An 18,749-nucleotide genomic window follows, 5' to 3' on the forward strand; every position below is an offset into this window, starting at 1 on the left:
CATGCATTCATCCTACTTTCTGAAATGTTGCCATATGATTCATGGGTTATGTCTGAGCTATGGAGTTGAGAAGCGCGATACAGAACACTGAGTTTCCGAGCACAAAAAGAGCAAGGATTGCAACTCTAAACTTGGTATCCTGTGAAAGCAGAAAGAAGGGCATTTTATTAAGATGCTTAAAGAAACATGTACAGGGTCTTAAATTAACATTTGACCAATACCGAAATCATGTAAGTTTTAGTTCTGACATAAATAAAGCTTCTTGTCTGTTCTGAGACATACCTATTAAATGACTGTCATGATTTGGGTATGTTTAAAAATGTTTAAAAAAGTTTATTTTAGGATGCCTAAAGTTGTAATTTAGGGACAAGCAATAGACAACACATATATTGTAAAATGTAAAACACAGTTTTGTGACCAAATTTTTTTTCACCCTAATACTGTATACACTCACCTAAAGGATTATTAGGAACACAATACTAATACTCTGTTTGACCCCCTTTCGCCTTCAGAACTGCCTTTATTCTACGTGGCATTGATTCAAAAAGGTGCTGAAAGCATTCTTTAGAAATTTTAGCCCATATTGTTAGGATAGCATCTTGCAGTTGAAGGAGATTTGTGGTATGCACATCCAGGGCACGAAGCTCCCGTTCCACCACATCCCAAAGATGCTCTACTGGGTTGAGATCTGGTGACTTTGGGGGTCATTTTAGTACAGTGAACTCATTGTCATGTTCAAGAAACCAATTTGAAATGATTCGAGCTTTGTGACATGGTGCATTATCCTGCTGGAAGTAACCATCAAAGAGTACATGGTTGTCATAAAAGGATGGACATGGTCAGAAACAATGCTCAGGTAGGCCGTGGCATTTAAACAATGCCCAATTGTCACTAACGGGCATAAAGTGTGCCAAGAAAACATCCCCCACACCATTACACCACCTCCACCAGCCTGCACAGTGGTAACAAGGCATGATGGATCCATGTTCTCATTCTGTTTACGCTAAATTCTGACTCTCCCATCTGAATGTCTCAACAGAAATCGAGACTCATCAGACCAGGCAACGTTTTTCCAGTCTTCAACTGTCCAATTTTGGTGAGTTCGTGCAAATTGTAGCCTCTTTTTCCTATTTGTAGTGGAGATGAGTGGAACCCGGTGGGGTCTTTTGCTGTTGTAGCCCATCCGCCTCAAGGTTGTGCGTGTTGTGGCTTCACAAAGGCTTTGCTGCATACCTCGGTTGTAACGAGTGGTTATTTCACTCAAAGTTGCTCTTCTGTCAGCTTAAATCAGTCGGCATATTCTCTTCTGACCTCTAGCATCAACAAAGCATCTTCGCCCACAGGACTGCCGCATACTGGATGTTTTTCCCTTTTCACACCATTCTTTGTAAACCCTAGAAATGGTTTTACGTGAAAATCCGAGTAACTGAGCAGATTGTGAAATACTCAGAGCGGCCCGTCTGGCACCAACAACCATTCCACGCTCCAAATTGCTCAAATCACCTTTCTTTCCCATTCTAACATTCAGTTTGGAGTTCAGGAGATTGTCTTGACCAGGACCACACCCCTAAATGCATTGAAGCAACTGCCATGTGATTGGTTGATTAGATAATTGCATTAATGAGAAAATGAACAGGTGTTCCTAATAATCCTTTAGGTGAGTGTCCATGACTTTCAGACATTCATAATTTGATGTTTAAATTTGAATTTATTTCATTGAGCCTATTGTGATACATCCTGATGCGTAATATAGAAGTGTTGATCTCCATATCTGACTAAAGTTTGATCTTACCCAGTTTACACTTCTGGAAGAATCAGGAAGAACAGGACTTTCATCTTCATTTTTACTCCCTGCAGAGACAAAGAAAATGACTATACAGATACATTATTTTCAAAACATTTTAATCTGACAATGAGCTACAGACCTTTTCTAATAATGCTGTGCTTATGAAGTTTTAACACTATTTTTAGTAAAATAGTCCAAACCACAAAACTAGCCAGCACCCCTGTGGTCCATGGATAAGGGAGCAAAAGAGACTGTTGATGTATTCCAGTTAACATAGACGTCCCTGGGTAAAAAAAAATAGTTTGAGATTGTTTATATTTGATAGTGGGTTTAACAGTAATAAACACTTTAAACAACAAAATAAAAGCAACTTTCACCTGCAAAAATTTCAGCAGCATGTCCTACGCCCCAGTGTAACCACTTAAATATCCACCTTCTGATAAAATAAAGGATTTTACTTTTTTGGTTATTTTTTAAGATATGTGTTCACTTGTTGTGTTGTATAAATACCTTGAAGAGTCTGGAGCTGGTCTGAAAGCAGCCAATATAGGCTGACAAAAAGCAAGAATCATAACAATACAGCCTAGGTATGGATGAGCACCTGCCCTCTGCACAGAAGAAATATTAAAAACAATATTAGGACAACAAACTCAATCTGTCTATGATTCTGACACTGAACTTAATGAAATACTGCCATCTACTGTGTGTAGAATAGATTATTACTTTACAATTCAGTGTCTAACAAGCAGAAGGCACTGCATTTACTTACTGAGCTCCATTTTTGTCTATAGGCGAAAGGAAAAATGAAGCCCACAGTCGTGAGTATCACTGTAAGAGACATCAATGTACGGTGCACCTGTAAATACAAAGCATTTTACAACCCACAACTAGAAGTTTTCTTTTGCAAATTTCACTGTAGTAAAATGTGCAAAAACAAAAAACGTAGAAAAAAAATTAAAACAAGCAGCAACCACATTTTCAGTGATTTTAATGCAATAGAAACATAATTGTGTATTTAAATTAACCCTCCTACCTGAAACCATATCTTTTGTCCAAATAATATATGTTCTGGCCAGTCAGGTTTAAAAAAGGCAGCCATTAATGTCCCAATGCTTCCTGCTAGCATCCAACCAATCAGCATAAACGCTCCTACATATCCAGAGGCAGTTTTTGTTGACATTCATTATATTTGAAAATAAATGTTTATTCAAAGTGTATGACATCAGTTGTTTATCAAGTGTATAATCAACATTTTGTCATTCATGCAAGTCACAAAGAAGAGTTTATGAATTTCCTTTAGAAGGATATGAACCTGCAACTTTATGATCTTTAACCATTATTGTAAAACATCGTAATAACAGCTAAACACTTACCATGATATTTCATGAGCAGTGGGGATCTAGAGCCTGTCAGTATCTGAGGAGAGCCAATAATGAGCTGACGATGAGATGATATCAGTGGCTGCCGCTTGTGCCTATGGATCATACCTGAAACATAGCATTAATGAAATCAAGAACAGGCATCAATTTCTATCACACCATAAAGATTGTTTATTTAGGCATTTGTCAGTCACTTAAAATCTGCAACACAGATTTTGTGGTTAAAAATAAAAAAATTGGTCCATGACAACTCCTGTGCACGTAGTGACCCTTTACTGCTGTTGTAAAATAAATGACAGGAAAGCAGAACTGATGGCTCAGGTAATTACAGACACTTGTAAAAGAGTACGGTCAGAATTCTGGATCTGTGTAATCTGCAAGACAATCTGTATGGAGGTCATAAAACCTGTTAAAGGGCAGCACTGTATCGGATGTACAACATAATCATTTGGAAAATAAAACAGGTTTCAAGATTAAGCGAGACATTTCTTTTGGAAAATGCTATTACAACCGGAAAGACAACTTATATTTCATGCTGTAAATCTAACATAAAAGGGAAATAGCCAAATCTCAAGTTAAAAAATGTGAGCACATAAAGTGATAAAAAGGAAAATTTTAAATAGCTATATGATGACATCATCTCTATGTTAGTGCTCTACATTTTGTTTATTGCACTCTGTGACAGAAAGAAAATTTAACTACCCTATACTGTCAAAAGAGATTGATGCAACAGTAAAGCTCACCATATTCTGCATTGCCGTGTGCAAGGAACAGATAATAACTGTGATTAAGACTGAATCGAACCAGGTCCTGAGGAGTGTAAATGGCCCTAGAGAATTTGCACTGAATCACCCCATCAGAAACTCTCCAGCTTACATCTGTCAGCACAGACTAAAAACAAAATAAGAATCGTGCTGATTAAGTTATTGACATAAATACACTGCATAAAATGTATCATCTTTCTGAGAGGCCATGATGTTATCATGATAATAAATCAAACACTATGTTTTTATGGTTTAATTGATGTTGTGACATTTTGGCATTCTCTTTCAAAAGCATCTGTCAACATAATATAATTTGATTTCATGACCAAACACAAAATCATCAAGTGGTCTCTCACCTTAGATGCCACATCTGGATGGCTTCTGCCTGTTGTGTATGCTGCATCCACGCTTACATGACCCCCATCATTTATGCACAAGTATGTATCATCATCTCCCTAGCATGAAATCAAGTGTTACATGAATCTGCTACATTTAATGTCAATTCATAATGCACTGTGAACAAATGTAGGTTTAATGTATATTTAACTCTAACATTAAAGTATGAAATCTTTTACTCACACTTGTGTCACAAAAAATGTTGTTTTGTGATGCTTACCATCCATTCATCTTTGGAGAGAGCAAAGGATACATATCCTGTGGCTGGGCCACTAAGCTCAAACAGAACTGCCTGGTCCACAGTAGAATAGGAAAGGAAGAAGCAGTTTGTGTCCTCAGATGGGTTACAGCCTACAGGGTCAATGAGACAAGATTTTGACCTCCCACATCCCTCGGAGGTAAACTGTAAGAGAGAGGTGCATGCTTGGGCACCAAAAATGACCAATTCATTCACAATAATGTTCACAATAAAGCATCACAACAGTTTCCTTCTTGAAACTTTAAATAGGTTTATGTCCCAGATATGTTTATCTCAATTTTGGCACATACTGGCTGAGGAAGTATAGAGGTGGTTCCTGTTGGAGTGTCTGTAGACATGCCAGAGGTGGTAGATTGAGGTGGGACAGTCACTTCACTTTGAGAAATGACTGGACCAGGAAGTTTAACCCAAAAAATCTTGTAGTGGGCAATCACCGTTGCACTAAATAAAAAGTTTGAACGGATGTTATTGTGCAATGTTATCACAAACATTGTCTGATAAGAGTCAATATGTCTCCAGTGAGCTGTTAATGAGTACCGCTGATATTGAGAGAATGGGTCAGAGCAGAAACACTTACAGAAACTGGACATTGGGAGGAGCTGTGGGAGGGGCATTCCAGATCACCTGAATTTCTGTCTGTTTAGCATCACTGGTGTGACTGACAGCAGAACCCTTTCAAATACATCCGAAAAACAAAAAAGCTGATACTTGCTTTAACACAATGTACATCGCATGAGATACTTTTAAATAATGCTCCCTGAATAATATGGAAATTTTGGGTATCTGTATCTGTACCTCTATGTTGCTGCATTTCAAAAGCTGAGATATTTTGGGATCAACCAATGTAAATGAGCCAACAGCTGATCCATCAGGGTTTGTGGCATCTCGGGCCTGAAGCAGAAAGCCCTGAAAGTGCTCGTGTCCAGAAAGAGTGACTATGGACAAGTGTTACAGTAAATATGTATATACAGTATAGGCTTAAGCAGGAAAACATTGTTTAGACTGCCATTCAACACAAAGAAACTGGAAACAATGACATACGGCAAAAAAACTTTACCAAAAATATATATGCTAAATGCATTTTGTAAAAAGTAAAGCTTTATTAAACATATTTTTTTATTTGAAAATATATTTAGCTTCAACCTAAATATATTAACATATATTTCAAAATGTATTTCAGGGGTAACAATACGTTTCTAATTTTACAACCCATACGGCAAAACATATGTTTTCTGGACAACATATAAAAGCTGTACTAAATGTATAAAGTATAAGTATAAAATGTATATATGTATAAATAAAATAGGGCTGGGCATAGATTAATCTAGATTAATCTCATACAAAATAAAACAATTTTTTTGCATAATATATGAGTTTGTGATGTGTGTAATTATGTCAGGGGCGTCATGCACCAATTTTTTTTAAGGGGGCACAGTGTCAACAGCTCACAGAAATTTGTGCATACACAGACATCAAACGAAATATTATAGAGCTTTCAGTCTTTTCCATGGCACTTACATTTCTAACAATCTGAAAACCCCTGCTTTCATGCAAAAACCTCCGAAATAAAAGTGATGACTACTTTCATATCATATACTATTCAATCGGAATAATGACACATTTGCATCATATTCACATCTGAAACGGCATGTTTTATTTAAGTCTTAATGGCTTGTTTAATTGTGTCATTAATGCATTTTGCACAACAACTACATTATCATATAAAATTAATGTAATTTTAAATCCATAAAGTATATAAACAACGAAAATGACATAAGCTATAGCCACGTGATTGATTTTAATGTTCAATAATGATTTTAAAAAATATGTTTAGATAAAATTATTAGAGGAACGGATTTTTGCATTAAATTTTACCTCATGTGAGCATGTGAGATTCCGCGCCCGCGTGAACTTTGGCGAACTTTGGCGTTGTGCCAAGAAGATTAATCTCTGCTAATATAACGTTGAGACGGTCACATTTAAAACCATACATTTTCTACACAGAGAAGGTTAACTGCACATTACCGTACTGGGGTTTGGAAATGTTGTGAGCGTTTCTAACACGTTTTAATTCCTCAGATAGCCAAATGCAGCAGCAAGCCAGCAACAGCAGAGAGCTCGTGAGCGCGCCCAGACACTGATGACGTCTGCGGCTGCGCTCTGACTGCAGCGCCAGCTGCCGCCAGAATAAAAGTAATGTAACATGATCAAAACACGATCAAAACGGCGAAAATCTCCGAAAAGTGACAAGGATGCAGCACAGAATGTATAATATTGTGCATATTAACAGATTAAAAGTCAAATAACAGATTAATGGACGCTTATTTGATTTTGAGGTTGGATGAAAATCCATTGGCTCAAAAAAACCAAGGGGGCAGGTGCCCCCTCAGTTTGAATGGGCATGACGCCTCTGAATTATGTATATTTAAACAAACAAACAAAGAAACATACATAGATACATACATACATACATACATACATACATTTTTTATATAAATAAAAAAACTATATTTAAATAAAACATTTATTAAATATATATATATATATATATATATATACATTTAATAAATGTTTTATTTAAATATAGTTTTTTATTTATATATTATAAAAATATAAATAAATATATATACACATGTAAATGTTTCTCAAATACATACATTGATGTGTGTGTATTTATATATACATAATAATTACACACAGCACAAACTATGTTACAAAATATGTTATGCAAAAAAATGACTTTTATTTTGTATGAGATTAATCTATGCTCTAGAATAAAATTTAAAAGTATATTTTTGCATAAGTAAAAGTATATTTTTATTTTAATATTTTTAAACCATGTTTACATGCAACGTGAATATAAATTTTAAATACATTTTTGTAAACATATTTCAAAATATATTTTTGAGCAATTTTTGTATATTTTGAAATATATTTAAAATTATATTTTAAAATATATGTTTTTGCCTTATGGCTTATGATTGGCCAGGTTATAACATTGGCTGAGTGGTTTGATGTACCTTTGATCTGATCTCCTGGTCTGAATTTACTGACACTCACTGTCAGGGTATATGGACCAGCAGTGGTGTTAGGATAACTGTGATGGTCTGGCATCATGCTATCACATGCTTTCTCTACTTTTCCATTTTTGTATCCACTGATGATAGTCAAACACAGAGTTCCAAGGATTGCCAGACCCGTTCGTAGATTGCCCATGCCTATTAGAGACAAGCTGATACTCTTCTGTGATATACAGTAAGAGATTAGTCAAATGTGACCCTATATGAAATCCAGGCTAAAGTATTTAGAGCACCAAAGTTTGATTTCAATCACTGATTTTATATTGACTTGGTCAATATTAAAGATATCAAGGTTATTACAGAATTTTTGCAGAAAAAAGTTAGCATCACAATAAATAATTTGGATTGAGTTTTAACTAAAATCTAAATGAGTGTGTCACAAACTGGTCCTAGTGTTACACATTATACATTTTTCATTAAAAATAAAATAAAATTCAGTGTTCTGACTCCTTCTGATCAATGAATTTTAATGATTTTTACTCAAAAGGTATTTTTAATTTATCAAATGAACTGCAGAGGTTTTATTTCTATTTTAGAATAGAAATAAATGAATATTAAAATTTAAATGTGGCACTTAAATAGAAATTAAGATCTCAGGGCTTCCAAAGACCCTTGAATGAACACAACTTTTTAATCTTTATAAATGGATATTAGCTATTAAAAGTTCTGACCCAAAAAGAGTATACCCTCTATACCACTTTAAATGGCTCATTTCTATGTTTTTCTATGAGTCTGGAGAAAAAAAATTCTCTGTTATTCACGACGAGCACACACATTCACTTCAATTGATAAAGAAGCATTCCATGCATATCATTGTTCAGTGCAACGGACGAAACTTTACATTAGAAAAGCTATAATATATACAAGCTTATTCACTGACAGTAAAAACTATTAAGTATATTATGATAGTAACGTTATATGATAATGGAGCTAATACAAGCATTTGTTTCATGTAAGCTTTAAAGCTTCAAAAGTAAACGTTGCTCTTACCTCGCCAGCTACCTGTCTTCTCAGGTACTGCTGGGCTGGTGATAGTTTTACGTTGTGATCATGAATATTAAAAACATCATGGGTGGGTTTTATGACATTTTAAGATTAATCCCCGCCACACGATGGAGACAAAGGGCGTGCTTGAATTCACGCGACACTGCGCTGCCGCGAGAGCGATTTGAAGAAAGCTGTGCCTAAATGCGCAGCCCCACTGCAGATTGTTTGTTTGCTTGTCCATTTATTAATCCATAATTCATGCATCTGTGTTTTTTTCCTTATTTAATTAAATCTCGTAAATACACTACTTTAAACACTGTAATGTTTTACCATAAACCTACGCGTGTTTTCAGAGTATCTTATATTAACGGCGTTACGGTAACGGGAAGTAGAGCGCTTTACCGCATATTGTACACGCCTCCCTCAACAACAACTGCAACGTCCTTAGACCAAGAACAGGAAAATACATACATTGGTGTGTCTTTCAACCGTACTGTTCATTCATTTTCGTGCAAAGGTTATCGAAATATTTCTGTGAGTTCCGATTGCAGACTGTCGTGCGTTGTGACGCGCACGGTTGACCGTGTCACCTTAAGATCAGATCAGTTGTCTGATGCTCAGTGCTGTGCTCTTTTGGCAAATGTTACTGTTGCCCTGATTATTTTTATAGACTTGCTTGACCTTTATCAGCTAGATACTTAACCTCGACCAATCTGGGTTAGTGGCTGTTACTTTAGGCACCGATGACGTTAAACTAGCGGGGGTGGTGAAGGTGCATTGGGTCTAGATACAGTACTAACGTGCGGATACCAATCTTGAGATTTTAAGGTGCAGATTTCTAAGGCAGTTTGGATAGCTGTCAGTCTTGTGGTTTATAAAATGATGCATTAATTTGTCAAAGGAGACAGTTCTGTAATAACTGAGAAGTTTGCATGTCTTTTGGTTCCCTTTTTAGCGAAGGGGGTCCTGTTGAATTCCTGCTCATCGTTTCCTGTATGTTAAGGACGCGTTAAGAAGGGCAATCATGACACATAGTAAACAAATAAGAGTGATGGTCCTCAATGACATGGAGAAGCTTGACAGGACCCTCTTCCGTCTGGAACAAGGCAAGTTTCAACCCATTTTTTTTTTTTGTGGCATGACTGTGTTACTCAGTATGATAGGCGCAGAACGTTATTTATAGACGTTCTCTGACGCAAACTTTATGGTCAATACTGTAACTATTCATTCATACAGTAATAAACAGTAAGAGCTGCAGAAGTGTTTCGGTACCAAGAGATCAGTTTTTCTTGCATCCATTGGAGAAATGTAATCCTGGTATCATGGAAGCATTCAACTTAAAACATAGATCTTTTTAATCTTGTTTAAATCCCAAAAACCTGTTGGACTGCTGCAGTACTTTATTGTTTATTCATAATGCTTTAAAATCTTTTATTTAAGGAATGCATTTTGTCTTACATGTTGTGCATGTTCAATTAAAAAATGTAGCTGAATACAGTGTATGGTGTTGTTTATTGAGATCCAAATCCAAAACCTTATTTTTGCTTAACTGGATTTTACTTACAAAAGTGAGTAAATATAACAACAGTGAGATTGTGGAAAATAATGTATAGTCTATGAATGTTTTATCTTTTTTTAAAAAGAGGAACAGAAAGGAATGTTATTATTTATCCCCCCTGACAAACACCAGAATCTGTCTTCTGTAGCTAATCTTGTGTTTCCACTCAGGGTTTGAGCTCCAGTTTCGACTGGGCCCCACTCTGCAAGGAAAGCATGTGCACGTTCACACAAACTACCCCGCTGAGGGGGAACGTTTTGATCGGCACAAATTCCGTGCCCTAGACTGGATCAACCCAACTGGAAGAGAGGATGATTCCGACAAGTTCTGCACCCTTAACCTCCAGATTTCTGGCTCATACCAGTATTACTTTGGTCATGGGTAAGTTAGGCTCTAGAAATTGTCCGTTAAGAGAATTTGTATAAAATATTGCCCTTGTTGATTTATTGATGCCCATCAGAGATGAGGAGAAGTCTGGTGGTGGATATATTGTGGTGGACCCTGTACTCCGGGTCGGGGCAGACAACCATGTTTTGCCATTGGACTGCATCAGTATCCAGACGTACTTGTCCAAATGTCTTGGGCCGCTGGATGAGTGGTTGGACAGACTCAGGGTTGCCAAAGAGGCAGGTATGTAAACAAACAGCTGATATGTTTCAAAAGCAACATCACTCCTCCTAAAGTTTTTTTTTTATTATTATTATACATTGGACTTAAATGTACTAAACAGTGTTGCACATTGCAAAACTTTTTACTCTCAACTTTATCTGCATTTGAACTTCCCTTATCTTGGGTCCGTTTGATTACATGCCCAAATCAATAACATCCTCAGTAACAAACTCACTAGTATAAGCCAGAAAAAAGCATAAAGCAAATGTTGACAGTCTTTCAGAAAACTACTTAACTTTATAATAAAAAGGCTACATTGAAAATGTTTTTGGGGCAAAATTGTAATGTATACTGTTAGAGTACATGCTTTTACAGTCCAGAGTTTGTTGTAACATTCAGTGGTTGACTTTGCATCCCATTTCCCAATTTTATTTATATAGCACTTTTCATATATATTTTTTTTCTTTTTACTGTTTCAAAGCAGCTTTACATTAATAGATGCAGGAGAACATTAGCGAGCGTAGTAATAATGTAATGTATAGAAGAGGGTGCTAAGTTAAGCCAATGTCAGCTGACCCCCCAAGAGTTGAAAATAGGTTGAATATAGCTTAATCTCTATGGTGGAATATACTGAAATATCCCACAAGATAACTTTGTAATCAAATTTGTATTTTTTAGGATATAATATGATTCACTTCACGCCACTACAGACGTTGGGTAAATCTCGATCCTGTTATTCTCTGGCCGATCAACTGGAGCTCAACCCAGACTTCTCACCTCCTGGGCAAAAATACACCTGGACAGATGCTGGCAACCTGGTGGAGAAGATGAAGAACGAGTGGAATATGTTGTGCATCACTGATGTAGTTTACAATCATACAGGTGTGTGGAGTTTGTGTGTTGTATTTGCTGCATCGCGCCTATTGCACCTGTTATGGGTTACTGTGTTTGACCTATTGCTGAAGGGAAACCAAGGGTATAGTAGATCCTTTCTCAGAAGCACACTTATTAATAACAGGTATTTTTATTGGCTTGTTGTATGTAGCATTTTTATTTATTTTTTAAATCAGCTTCAGCGTTGATCAAATGAGCATAAAAAGACATAACATTTTCTGTACATTAAACTATTTTGTATGCTGCTTCAGGGATTCAGAGTCCAACTGGAGCGCTCGTGTTCCTTGGGCCAAAGTTCCAACATAATTAACTGTAACTTTTGCATATAAGCCCACAACGAAAGCTTTTGCTTTGACTTCATTTTCTAAAAATAGACTACTTACAGTGGACCGGAGCTGTTGGTGAAATGCTCACCCTGTCTGATATGGTGTTGTGCTTCAGTTCAGCTGTTGTGTGGGGCTGTTAGTGAGAGCCACTATGTGAGCAGAATGCTAAAGAAGAACCTTCAAACACATTGACTGTGAAGGTTTGTAGACAGCTAGTGTGGAAATGTACGATTCCCTCCCTGTATAGTGGATGCTGGGATATAACCTAAGAAAAGAGTGAGCAAACTTACAGCTTGGATTTATTATTTAAAATTTATTTTCATCCATTCCTTATAAATAGACTGCAAAAATCTTGCCATTTACGTATTTGACATGAACCTCACGATGCATTATAGGTCATATTTAGTTGTTAAAGTGTACACAGTACATTGGTTGTATACTTCTTGCAGCAGTGCATTATGGGATTGAGAGTATGTGCTCGGCATTCTCATGGTTTTGGACACTACTATAAAATGGCTGATATTCGAAAGTGCACTGTATATAAGGGAATAGGGACAATTTTTAGTCATAGCTCATGCTTATTTTTCTTTAGGTTTTCTCTCTGTGCATGAATGTGGTATAGTCAAGGTTCATGGAAAACAAAGTTCATAGTTCACCATTCCTGCCAGAGCTCAGCACAGCTAAAGGTCAGGGAGTGTGATACCTTATCTAGAGCTGTGTAAATGCCACACACTTAAACTAATGTGTAGTATGTGCATTCACTGTATGTAGTGTAAATAGAGTGAGATACAAAAGTCTGAGGATACATTAAAGGGGACATTTCACAAGACTTTTTTAAGATGTAAAATAAATTGGTAACACTTTACCTGAAGGGGTCTTCATAAGACTGACATGACACCTTAATAGTCTTTACACTGGCTACCAGTTAAATATCGCATACAATTTAAAATATTACTAATCACCTACAAAGCCTTAAATGGCCTTGCACCCTTGTATATTAAAGAATTACTACCAGAATACAATCCACCCCGTACACTGCGATCACAAAATTCTGGCCACTTAAATATCCCTTGAATATCAAAAGTGTCTAAAGGTGGTAGATCCCTTTCCTACTTAGCCCCTAAGCTCTGGAATGATTTACCAAATAATGTTTGAGTATCAGACACAACCAATCAATTTAAAGCTAAACTTAAGACATTCTTCTTTAACAAAGCGTTCACATAAAATGTCCAGTAATTGTACTTATCCCGCAATAGTTATTTTGTCTAGAACAAAGCACTCACATACCTCATATGGGTAATTTACTTATGCTGCAATAGGTAGCCTGTCTGGAACCGAGCGGATTTTAAACCACAATACTGTATGACACTTGCATTACATGCGAATGGCCCCTACGCTAATAGAATATATATTAATCTCTCCCAAGGGTTTTTGTCCTTCTAGAAGTTTTCCCCACAGGGTTTTTCTCCAAGGGGTTTTTTTCATCCTCGGGAGAGTCAGCCAACTTTGGCTTTACTTAGCACTTTACTGTATACGTTACATTATTACTACGCTCGCTTGTATGCTTTATACTTAGCCGCTGTATTCTAATTCTTATTTTATCTATTGATTATTCTGCGTTTTCCCCTACATCTACTCATGTAAAGCTGCTTTGAAACAATTAACAATTGTGAAAAGCGCTATATAAATACAATTGAATTGAATTAATAATCATGCCATGAACATGAAGGAGATTTTATACACGTTTATGACAACTGTCATTAAGTGTCATTTGTTCAATTATGTCATTTTTAATGCAAAGATGACATTGTTTGAGATTTCTTTATGACATCTTGACATAAACCAATACATCATAACTGACCACTTTTTACCAGTGATACAAATTGAATTTGTCATTAAAATGTTATTAAGTGTTAAAAAATATAAATTATATTTTATTGCATTTGGAGACCGATTCACCGAAAATTAGCTGAAAACAATAATGGGTCAAGCCATGCAGCGTTGGGTCCATATCGCTGCAAAAACAGTTAATTACATTAAATTAATAAAATATTTTGTTAGTTTTTTCTTCTCTGTCAGAAAATGGCAGAACCCTCTGTGTGAAGAAGATCTGTTAGTTCAGTTGTTTTATGTATTGTGCACATACATAAAGTTAAGTAAAATATTTTGCTGTGTCTGTTGCATTTTGTTACGGTATTTAAAATTATTTGACATAATATTAACACTTATTGACATTTTAAGTTTATTTTGTACCACTGTAGTTGAGGTCAAGAAAAATATTAATGATGCTGTTATTTAATTATTTGACATAGTATTAATACTTAATGACATTTAAATGACAATTTAATGTAATGTTTACCCATAAAGCTAGATAGTTTCTTAAGTTTGATAATTATTCTGCTATGTCATGTTTATAAAGGATTTATGACAAGTTATGATGTATTGGTTTATGTCAAGTTGTCATGACATCTCAAACAATGTCTTCTTTGCATTAAAAATGACATAACTGAACAAATGACACTTAATAACAGTTGTCATAAACGTGCATAAAATCTCCTTCATGTTTATGACACGTGTCATGTCATGATTTTGAAGGTGTCATATCAGTCTTAGGAACACCCCTTCAAGTAAAGTTCTACCAATAAATCTTTGGTGTCCCCAGAGTACATATGTGAAGTTTTAGCCCAAAATACTATATAGATAATATTTATTTTCCTCTCTCTCTGCACTAAATGACAGTGCCATGGTTGGATAGTATCTCTTAATACTACAGTTTAAGGGGTGGTATTATTATAATAAGATCCCATTTTGACATCACAAGGGGAGCCACATTTCAATGAGCTATTTTTTCACTTGCTCGCAGAGAATGGTTTACCAAAATAAGTTACTGGGTTCTTTTTTTTACATTTTTTAGGTTGATAGAAGCAATAGGGAACCAATTATAGCACTTAAACATGAAAAAAGTCAGATTTTTCCACCATTATTTAATAATGATAATCATTGAGTAATGCCAGGTTCATCTTAAAATTCTGTCATTGTGTATTCCTGTATTCCACAGCTGCTAACAGCAAATGGATTCAGAAACATCCAGAGTGTGGTTATAACCTGGTTAACTCCCCTCACCTGAAGCCAGCCTGGGTGCTGGACAGAGCATTGTGGCACTTTTCCTGTGAAATAGCTGATGGCAAATACAAAGACAGGGGTCTTCCAGCCCTTATCCGGAATCACGAACACCTTCATGTGAGTGTGTGTGTGAAGATCAGTGGTCTCCAACTTGGTGCCAGCGGGCACCAGGTTGCCCACACAAAGTCTGTGAGGTGCCCGCCAAAGCACATTCTATTAATAGTCTCAATTGTAATATTTATTTATAAGATAGCTTTTATATTAGCTTGGCTTCTTTTATGTATGTTAACATTTTAAACAATAATAAAATATATCAACAAGTAAAATAAAAAAGTAGACTATATCAAAAAGTGGCCCTCCAGATTGTTTCATCCATTATGGTAGCCCTTGCTCACAAAAAATGTTGGAGACCCCTGGTGTAGATACATTAGAATTAAATTGCTTTGGCTGTATAATTTCTTATTTTCTTTTATAACAAAGTGTAATATGTTCTTGCTTCTGTTAGCATCTACGTGGAATCCTCTGGCAGGATGTATATCCCAAAATTAAACTGTGGGAGTTCTTTCAAGTCAAAGTGGAGCCTATGGTGGAGCAGTTTAGATTTTTACTCCAAGATGGTGAGTTCCTACACTCTAAGAAATTATGTGTACATTTTTTACACATAAAATTTCATATTAAATGTGTTGTCCTTTACTTGACGTCTCGTTTTAACACATTCGTTTTAAGAATGTATGAAAATTCTCAGATAGCCTACTTGAATTTAATGGAATGAAAATTAAAGCTTGTTAACTGATTTGGTTTTGTCTATACAGGAGCCAAACCAAACAGCAGCGAGACTGATGGAAAACAGCAACTAAAGATTATACAGGACCCTCAGTACAAACGCTTTGGTAACACAGTGGACATGAACTCCGCTCTGGAGATCTTTGTGCCCCATAGGTCAGTCAGTTGAAAGAATTTACTGGACATATTTATCATGGACTGTGTGTTATGCTTTGTTGTAGATCTGTATTCCACACATTAATTTTAGACCTGCAATATGCGTGAACATTATTCATAGACATACAAAGGATAAGGTCACCTAAATATAAAAAATACTCCAACCATTTGACTTTTTCTGTTCTGTTCAACACAACAGGAAAATGTATTAAATATCCTGGTGGATTTTTTGGGTGTGTTAATATCCAAAATGAATGTTGTAAAAATATGATAAAATGGTTGCTAATGTTTGCTATAAGCAAATATTTCTGTCCTTAAACAATTTTATACTATTGAGTCTGACACAGACTATTATGAAAGTCAGGCATGTCAAATCAAATTCTGAACTACTTCCATTTTTGGGACCGGTTTCTGCCTGTCCATATCTGCATCATTATCCTTTTTCAAGTCATGTCAGGTTAAAGAATTGTTTTGTTGTTGTTGTAGTACCAGTCCTAGTGCCATTGAAGACTGCTGTACCTGGCTGAGGAGGAGACTGGAAGAGTTAAATGATGAACAGTTCAGAGAAATCCAACACCATCAGGAGCAGGTGAGTCCCTCTCTGCACCTTTAACTCTAATGTCATGTGCTTTACTGCAGTCATGTCATTTCTGTATCATCAGGCTCTTAACTGCATTGATGGAACTGTGACCTATGAGAGACTTGCTGCTCATGGACCCAAGCTGGGCCCTATCACCAGGAAAGACCCTCTGGTCACAAGGTATTACTTTAAATTACAGGCTATGTGATAATCTTCAGATCACTTTACCAGCTTCTATTTTTAGAATTCATCACATTGAAGCACTCCTGCGTATAGTGATAATTGTGTTTCTAAATACATTGTCTGCATGCAGTTATTTCACGTTCCCGTTTGAGCCGTCAACCCTTGAGGAGGATCTGAAGCTGATGAATCAACCAGAAAAGTCCTGTCACTTCCTGGCCCATAATGGCTGGGTCATGGGGGATGACCCGTTGAGAAATTTTGCAGAACCAGGTTCAACATTCTGCATTTCTAATCGTGTTTACTAATAACGGACTCTTTAATTAGAATTGTACACTGTAAAAAATTCCTTGTTGCACTTAAATGTTTAGGTTTAATCAAATAAAGTTTCAATTAGTTTCAACTTTCTTAAATAGTGAGGAGTTGCTATAAATTATACAAATAAAGTTAAATTAGCGTAACCCTTTAAAGTTCCAATGTACCGTGGGAGGAACACTGCATTATTTGACAGAAAACTTCATCAAATACATCAACTCAAAAACAAAAAGCTAAACTTGTCACATATCTTTGAAAAGCTGAGATTCTTGTGACTCGAATAATGTAAACCCTTTTAAGATACAATAAACACAGCAGGTACAATTATTATCCTTTTTAGCCTTTTTTCAGGAATGCTTTATTTTAATAATTTATAGCAACTCCTAACTTAACCCTAAAACCACTTTTTCATGTCTGATACCGATGTCGATACCACAATCTTTAATCCAATACCATCTCTATCGCCCTTTAATTAATTAAGCTGCAAATAACATATTAGCTGTACAAAAAGCTTAAACAGAGCTACAAAATTCAAACATTTTACTGTGCAGCAAATTCAAGACTCAATGAAACATTGTGCAATACTGCTGTTCATTTTTATTTATGGGGTGGTTTCCCGAATTAGACTAGACCTAGATTAAATAAATGTAAGAGCTGTCCAAACTAAAAACAACTTGCACATATATATTTTAAAATACACCAGTGTTCTTTGTTTTGCCCCAAAATGCACACAAGTAATGTTTTTAGTAAGGCATATTTGTTAAAACTAGATAAAATTTTAAATAAAACTAATCCCTTTCCTGGAAATCACCCCTAAATGTTTCAAACTGACTAGCAGTAACATTTTTTAGTTAGTCAGCACAAAAATTCAAAGTGAATTCTAAGGTGTAACTTTGGACAATTTAAAGTGTAACTTTGTGCAAATTCATGTTGCTCAGCAAGTCACGCTTTACCGCAAGTTGCAAGGTCTATGTTGGTATTGGATCGGATTGTACTCCCCGACTTCTACAATATTCGATCTGGCCATTTTTTTGCCAATATCGGGCCAATATCAATACTGAATATCGTATCGGCCCACCCCTCCTTACTAGTCAAGAAAGTAGAAATTATTTGTAATTTCAAGTTGATTAGTAGTTGTAGTTGTTATTGTATGCTGGTATAGTAAATGTTAAATTTTCAACAATATAAACAATATTGTTCACAAAAGCAATATTTTTTGCAGATGAAAATCATACTAAGATACTAAAATACTAAGATTAATGGATTATTTATAAATGTTGAAGTCATGTTACTTTAAAGGGATAGTTCACCCAAGAATGAAAATTCTGTCATCATGTTGTTACAAACTTGTATACAATTCTTTGTTTTGATGAACATGAAAGAAAATATTTTGAGGAATGATCATGAGCCCCATTCACTTCCATAGAACTCTTTATTCCTACTATGGAAGTGAATGGGGCTCATGAAGAGTTTGGTTACAAACATTCCTCAAAATGTCTTCCTTTGTGTTCCTCAGAACAAAGATATTTATACAGGTTTGTAACAACATGAGAGTAAGAAAATTATGACAGAAT

The 18,749-nt window shown here is 35.7% G+C and overlaps 2 protein-coding genes across 6 annotated transcripts in view; one reads left to right on the top strand and one right to left on the bottom strand.

Annotated features, from left to right (window-relative positions):
- Window positions 1-12: 12 nt before the first annotated feature.
- frrs1a (ferric-chelate reductase 1a) lies at window positions 13-7,880 on the bottom strand. The gene is made up of 15 exons (XM_065276121.2): window positions 7,605-7,880; window positions 5,380-5,519; window positions 5,162-5,256; window positions 4,875-5,025; window positions 4,546-4,728; window positions 4,286-4,384; window positions 3,909-4,056; window positions 3,160-3,273; window positions 2,820-2,935; window positions 2,556-2,642; window positions 2,297-2,394; window positions 2,164-2,222; window positions 1,926-2,069; window positions 1,793-1,851; window positions 13-139 (listed from the first exon to the last, which is right to left on the bottom strand). Exons 1-15 carry the CDS (start codon window positions 7,798-7,800, stop codon window positions 47-49), a joined length of 1,782 nt encoding a protein of 593 aa, XP_065132193.1. The 5' UTR covers window positions 7,801-7,880; the 3' UTR covers window positions 13-46.
- Window positions 7,881-8,981: 1,101 nt separating this feature from the next.
- agla (amylo-alpha-1, 6-glucosidase, 4-alpha-glucanotransferase a) overlaps window positions 8,982-18,749 on the top strand; it is a 35,190-nt gene continuing 25,422 nt past the window's right edge. For 2 of the 5 annotated variants that reach the window (XM_073814970.1, XM_065276114.2), the window contains exons 1-11: window positions 9,266-9,479; window positions 9,607-9,757; window positions 10,380-10,590; window positions 10,670-10,839; window positions 11,497-11,700; window positions 15,097-15,278; window positions 15,667-15,778; window positions 15,974-16,100; window positions 16,587-16,689; window positions 16,763-16,860; window positions 16,994-17,133. In XM_073814970.1, coding sequence (XP_073671071.1) covers window positions 9,676-9,757; window positions 10,380-10,590; window positions 10,670-10,839; window positions 11,497-11,700; window positions 15,097-15,278; window positions 15,667-15,778; window positions 15,974-16,100; window positions 16,587-16,689; window positions 16,763-16,860; window positions 16,994-17,133 — 1,429 coding nt within the window. In that variant the 5' untranslated portion in view covers window positions 9,266-9,479; window positions 9,607-9,675. Of the gene's footprint in view, window positions 9,186-9,265; window positions 9,510-9,606; window positions 9,758-10,379; window positions 10,591-10,669; window positions 10,840-11,496; window positions 11,701-15,096; window positions 15,279-15,666; window positions 15,779-15,973; window positions 16,101-16,586; window positions 16,690-16,762; window positions 16,861-16,993; window positions 17,134-18,749 lie in introns of those variants that run through there. The other 3 variants (XM_065276117.1, XM_073814971.1, XM_073814972.1) reach the window with 3 other exon arrangements.

The sequence above is a fragment of the Paramisgurnus dabryanus genome, chromosome 6 (assembly GCF_030506205.2).
Source record: "Paramisgurnus dabryanus chromosome 6, PD_genome_1.1, whole genome shotgun sequence".
Classification (NCBI taxonomy): domain Eukaryota; kingdom Metazoa; phylum Chordata; class Actinopteri; order Cypriniformes; family Cobitidae; genus Paramisgurnus; species Paramisgurnus dabryanus.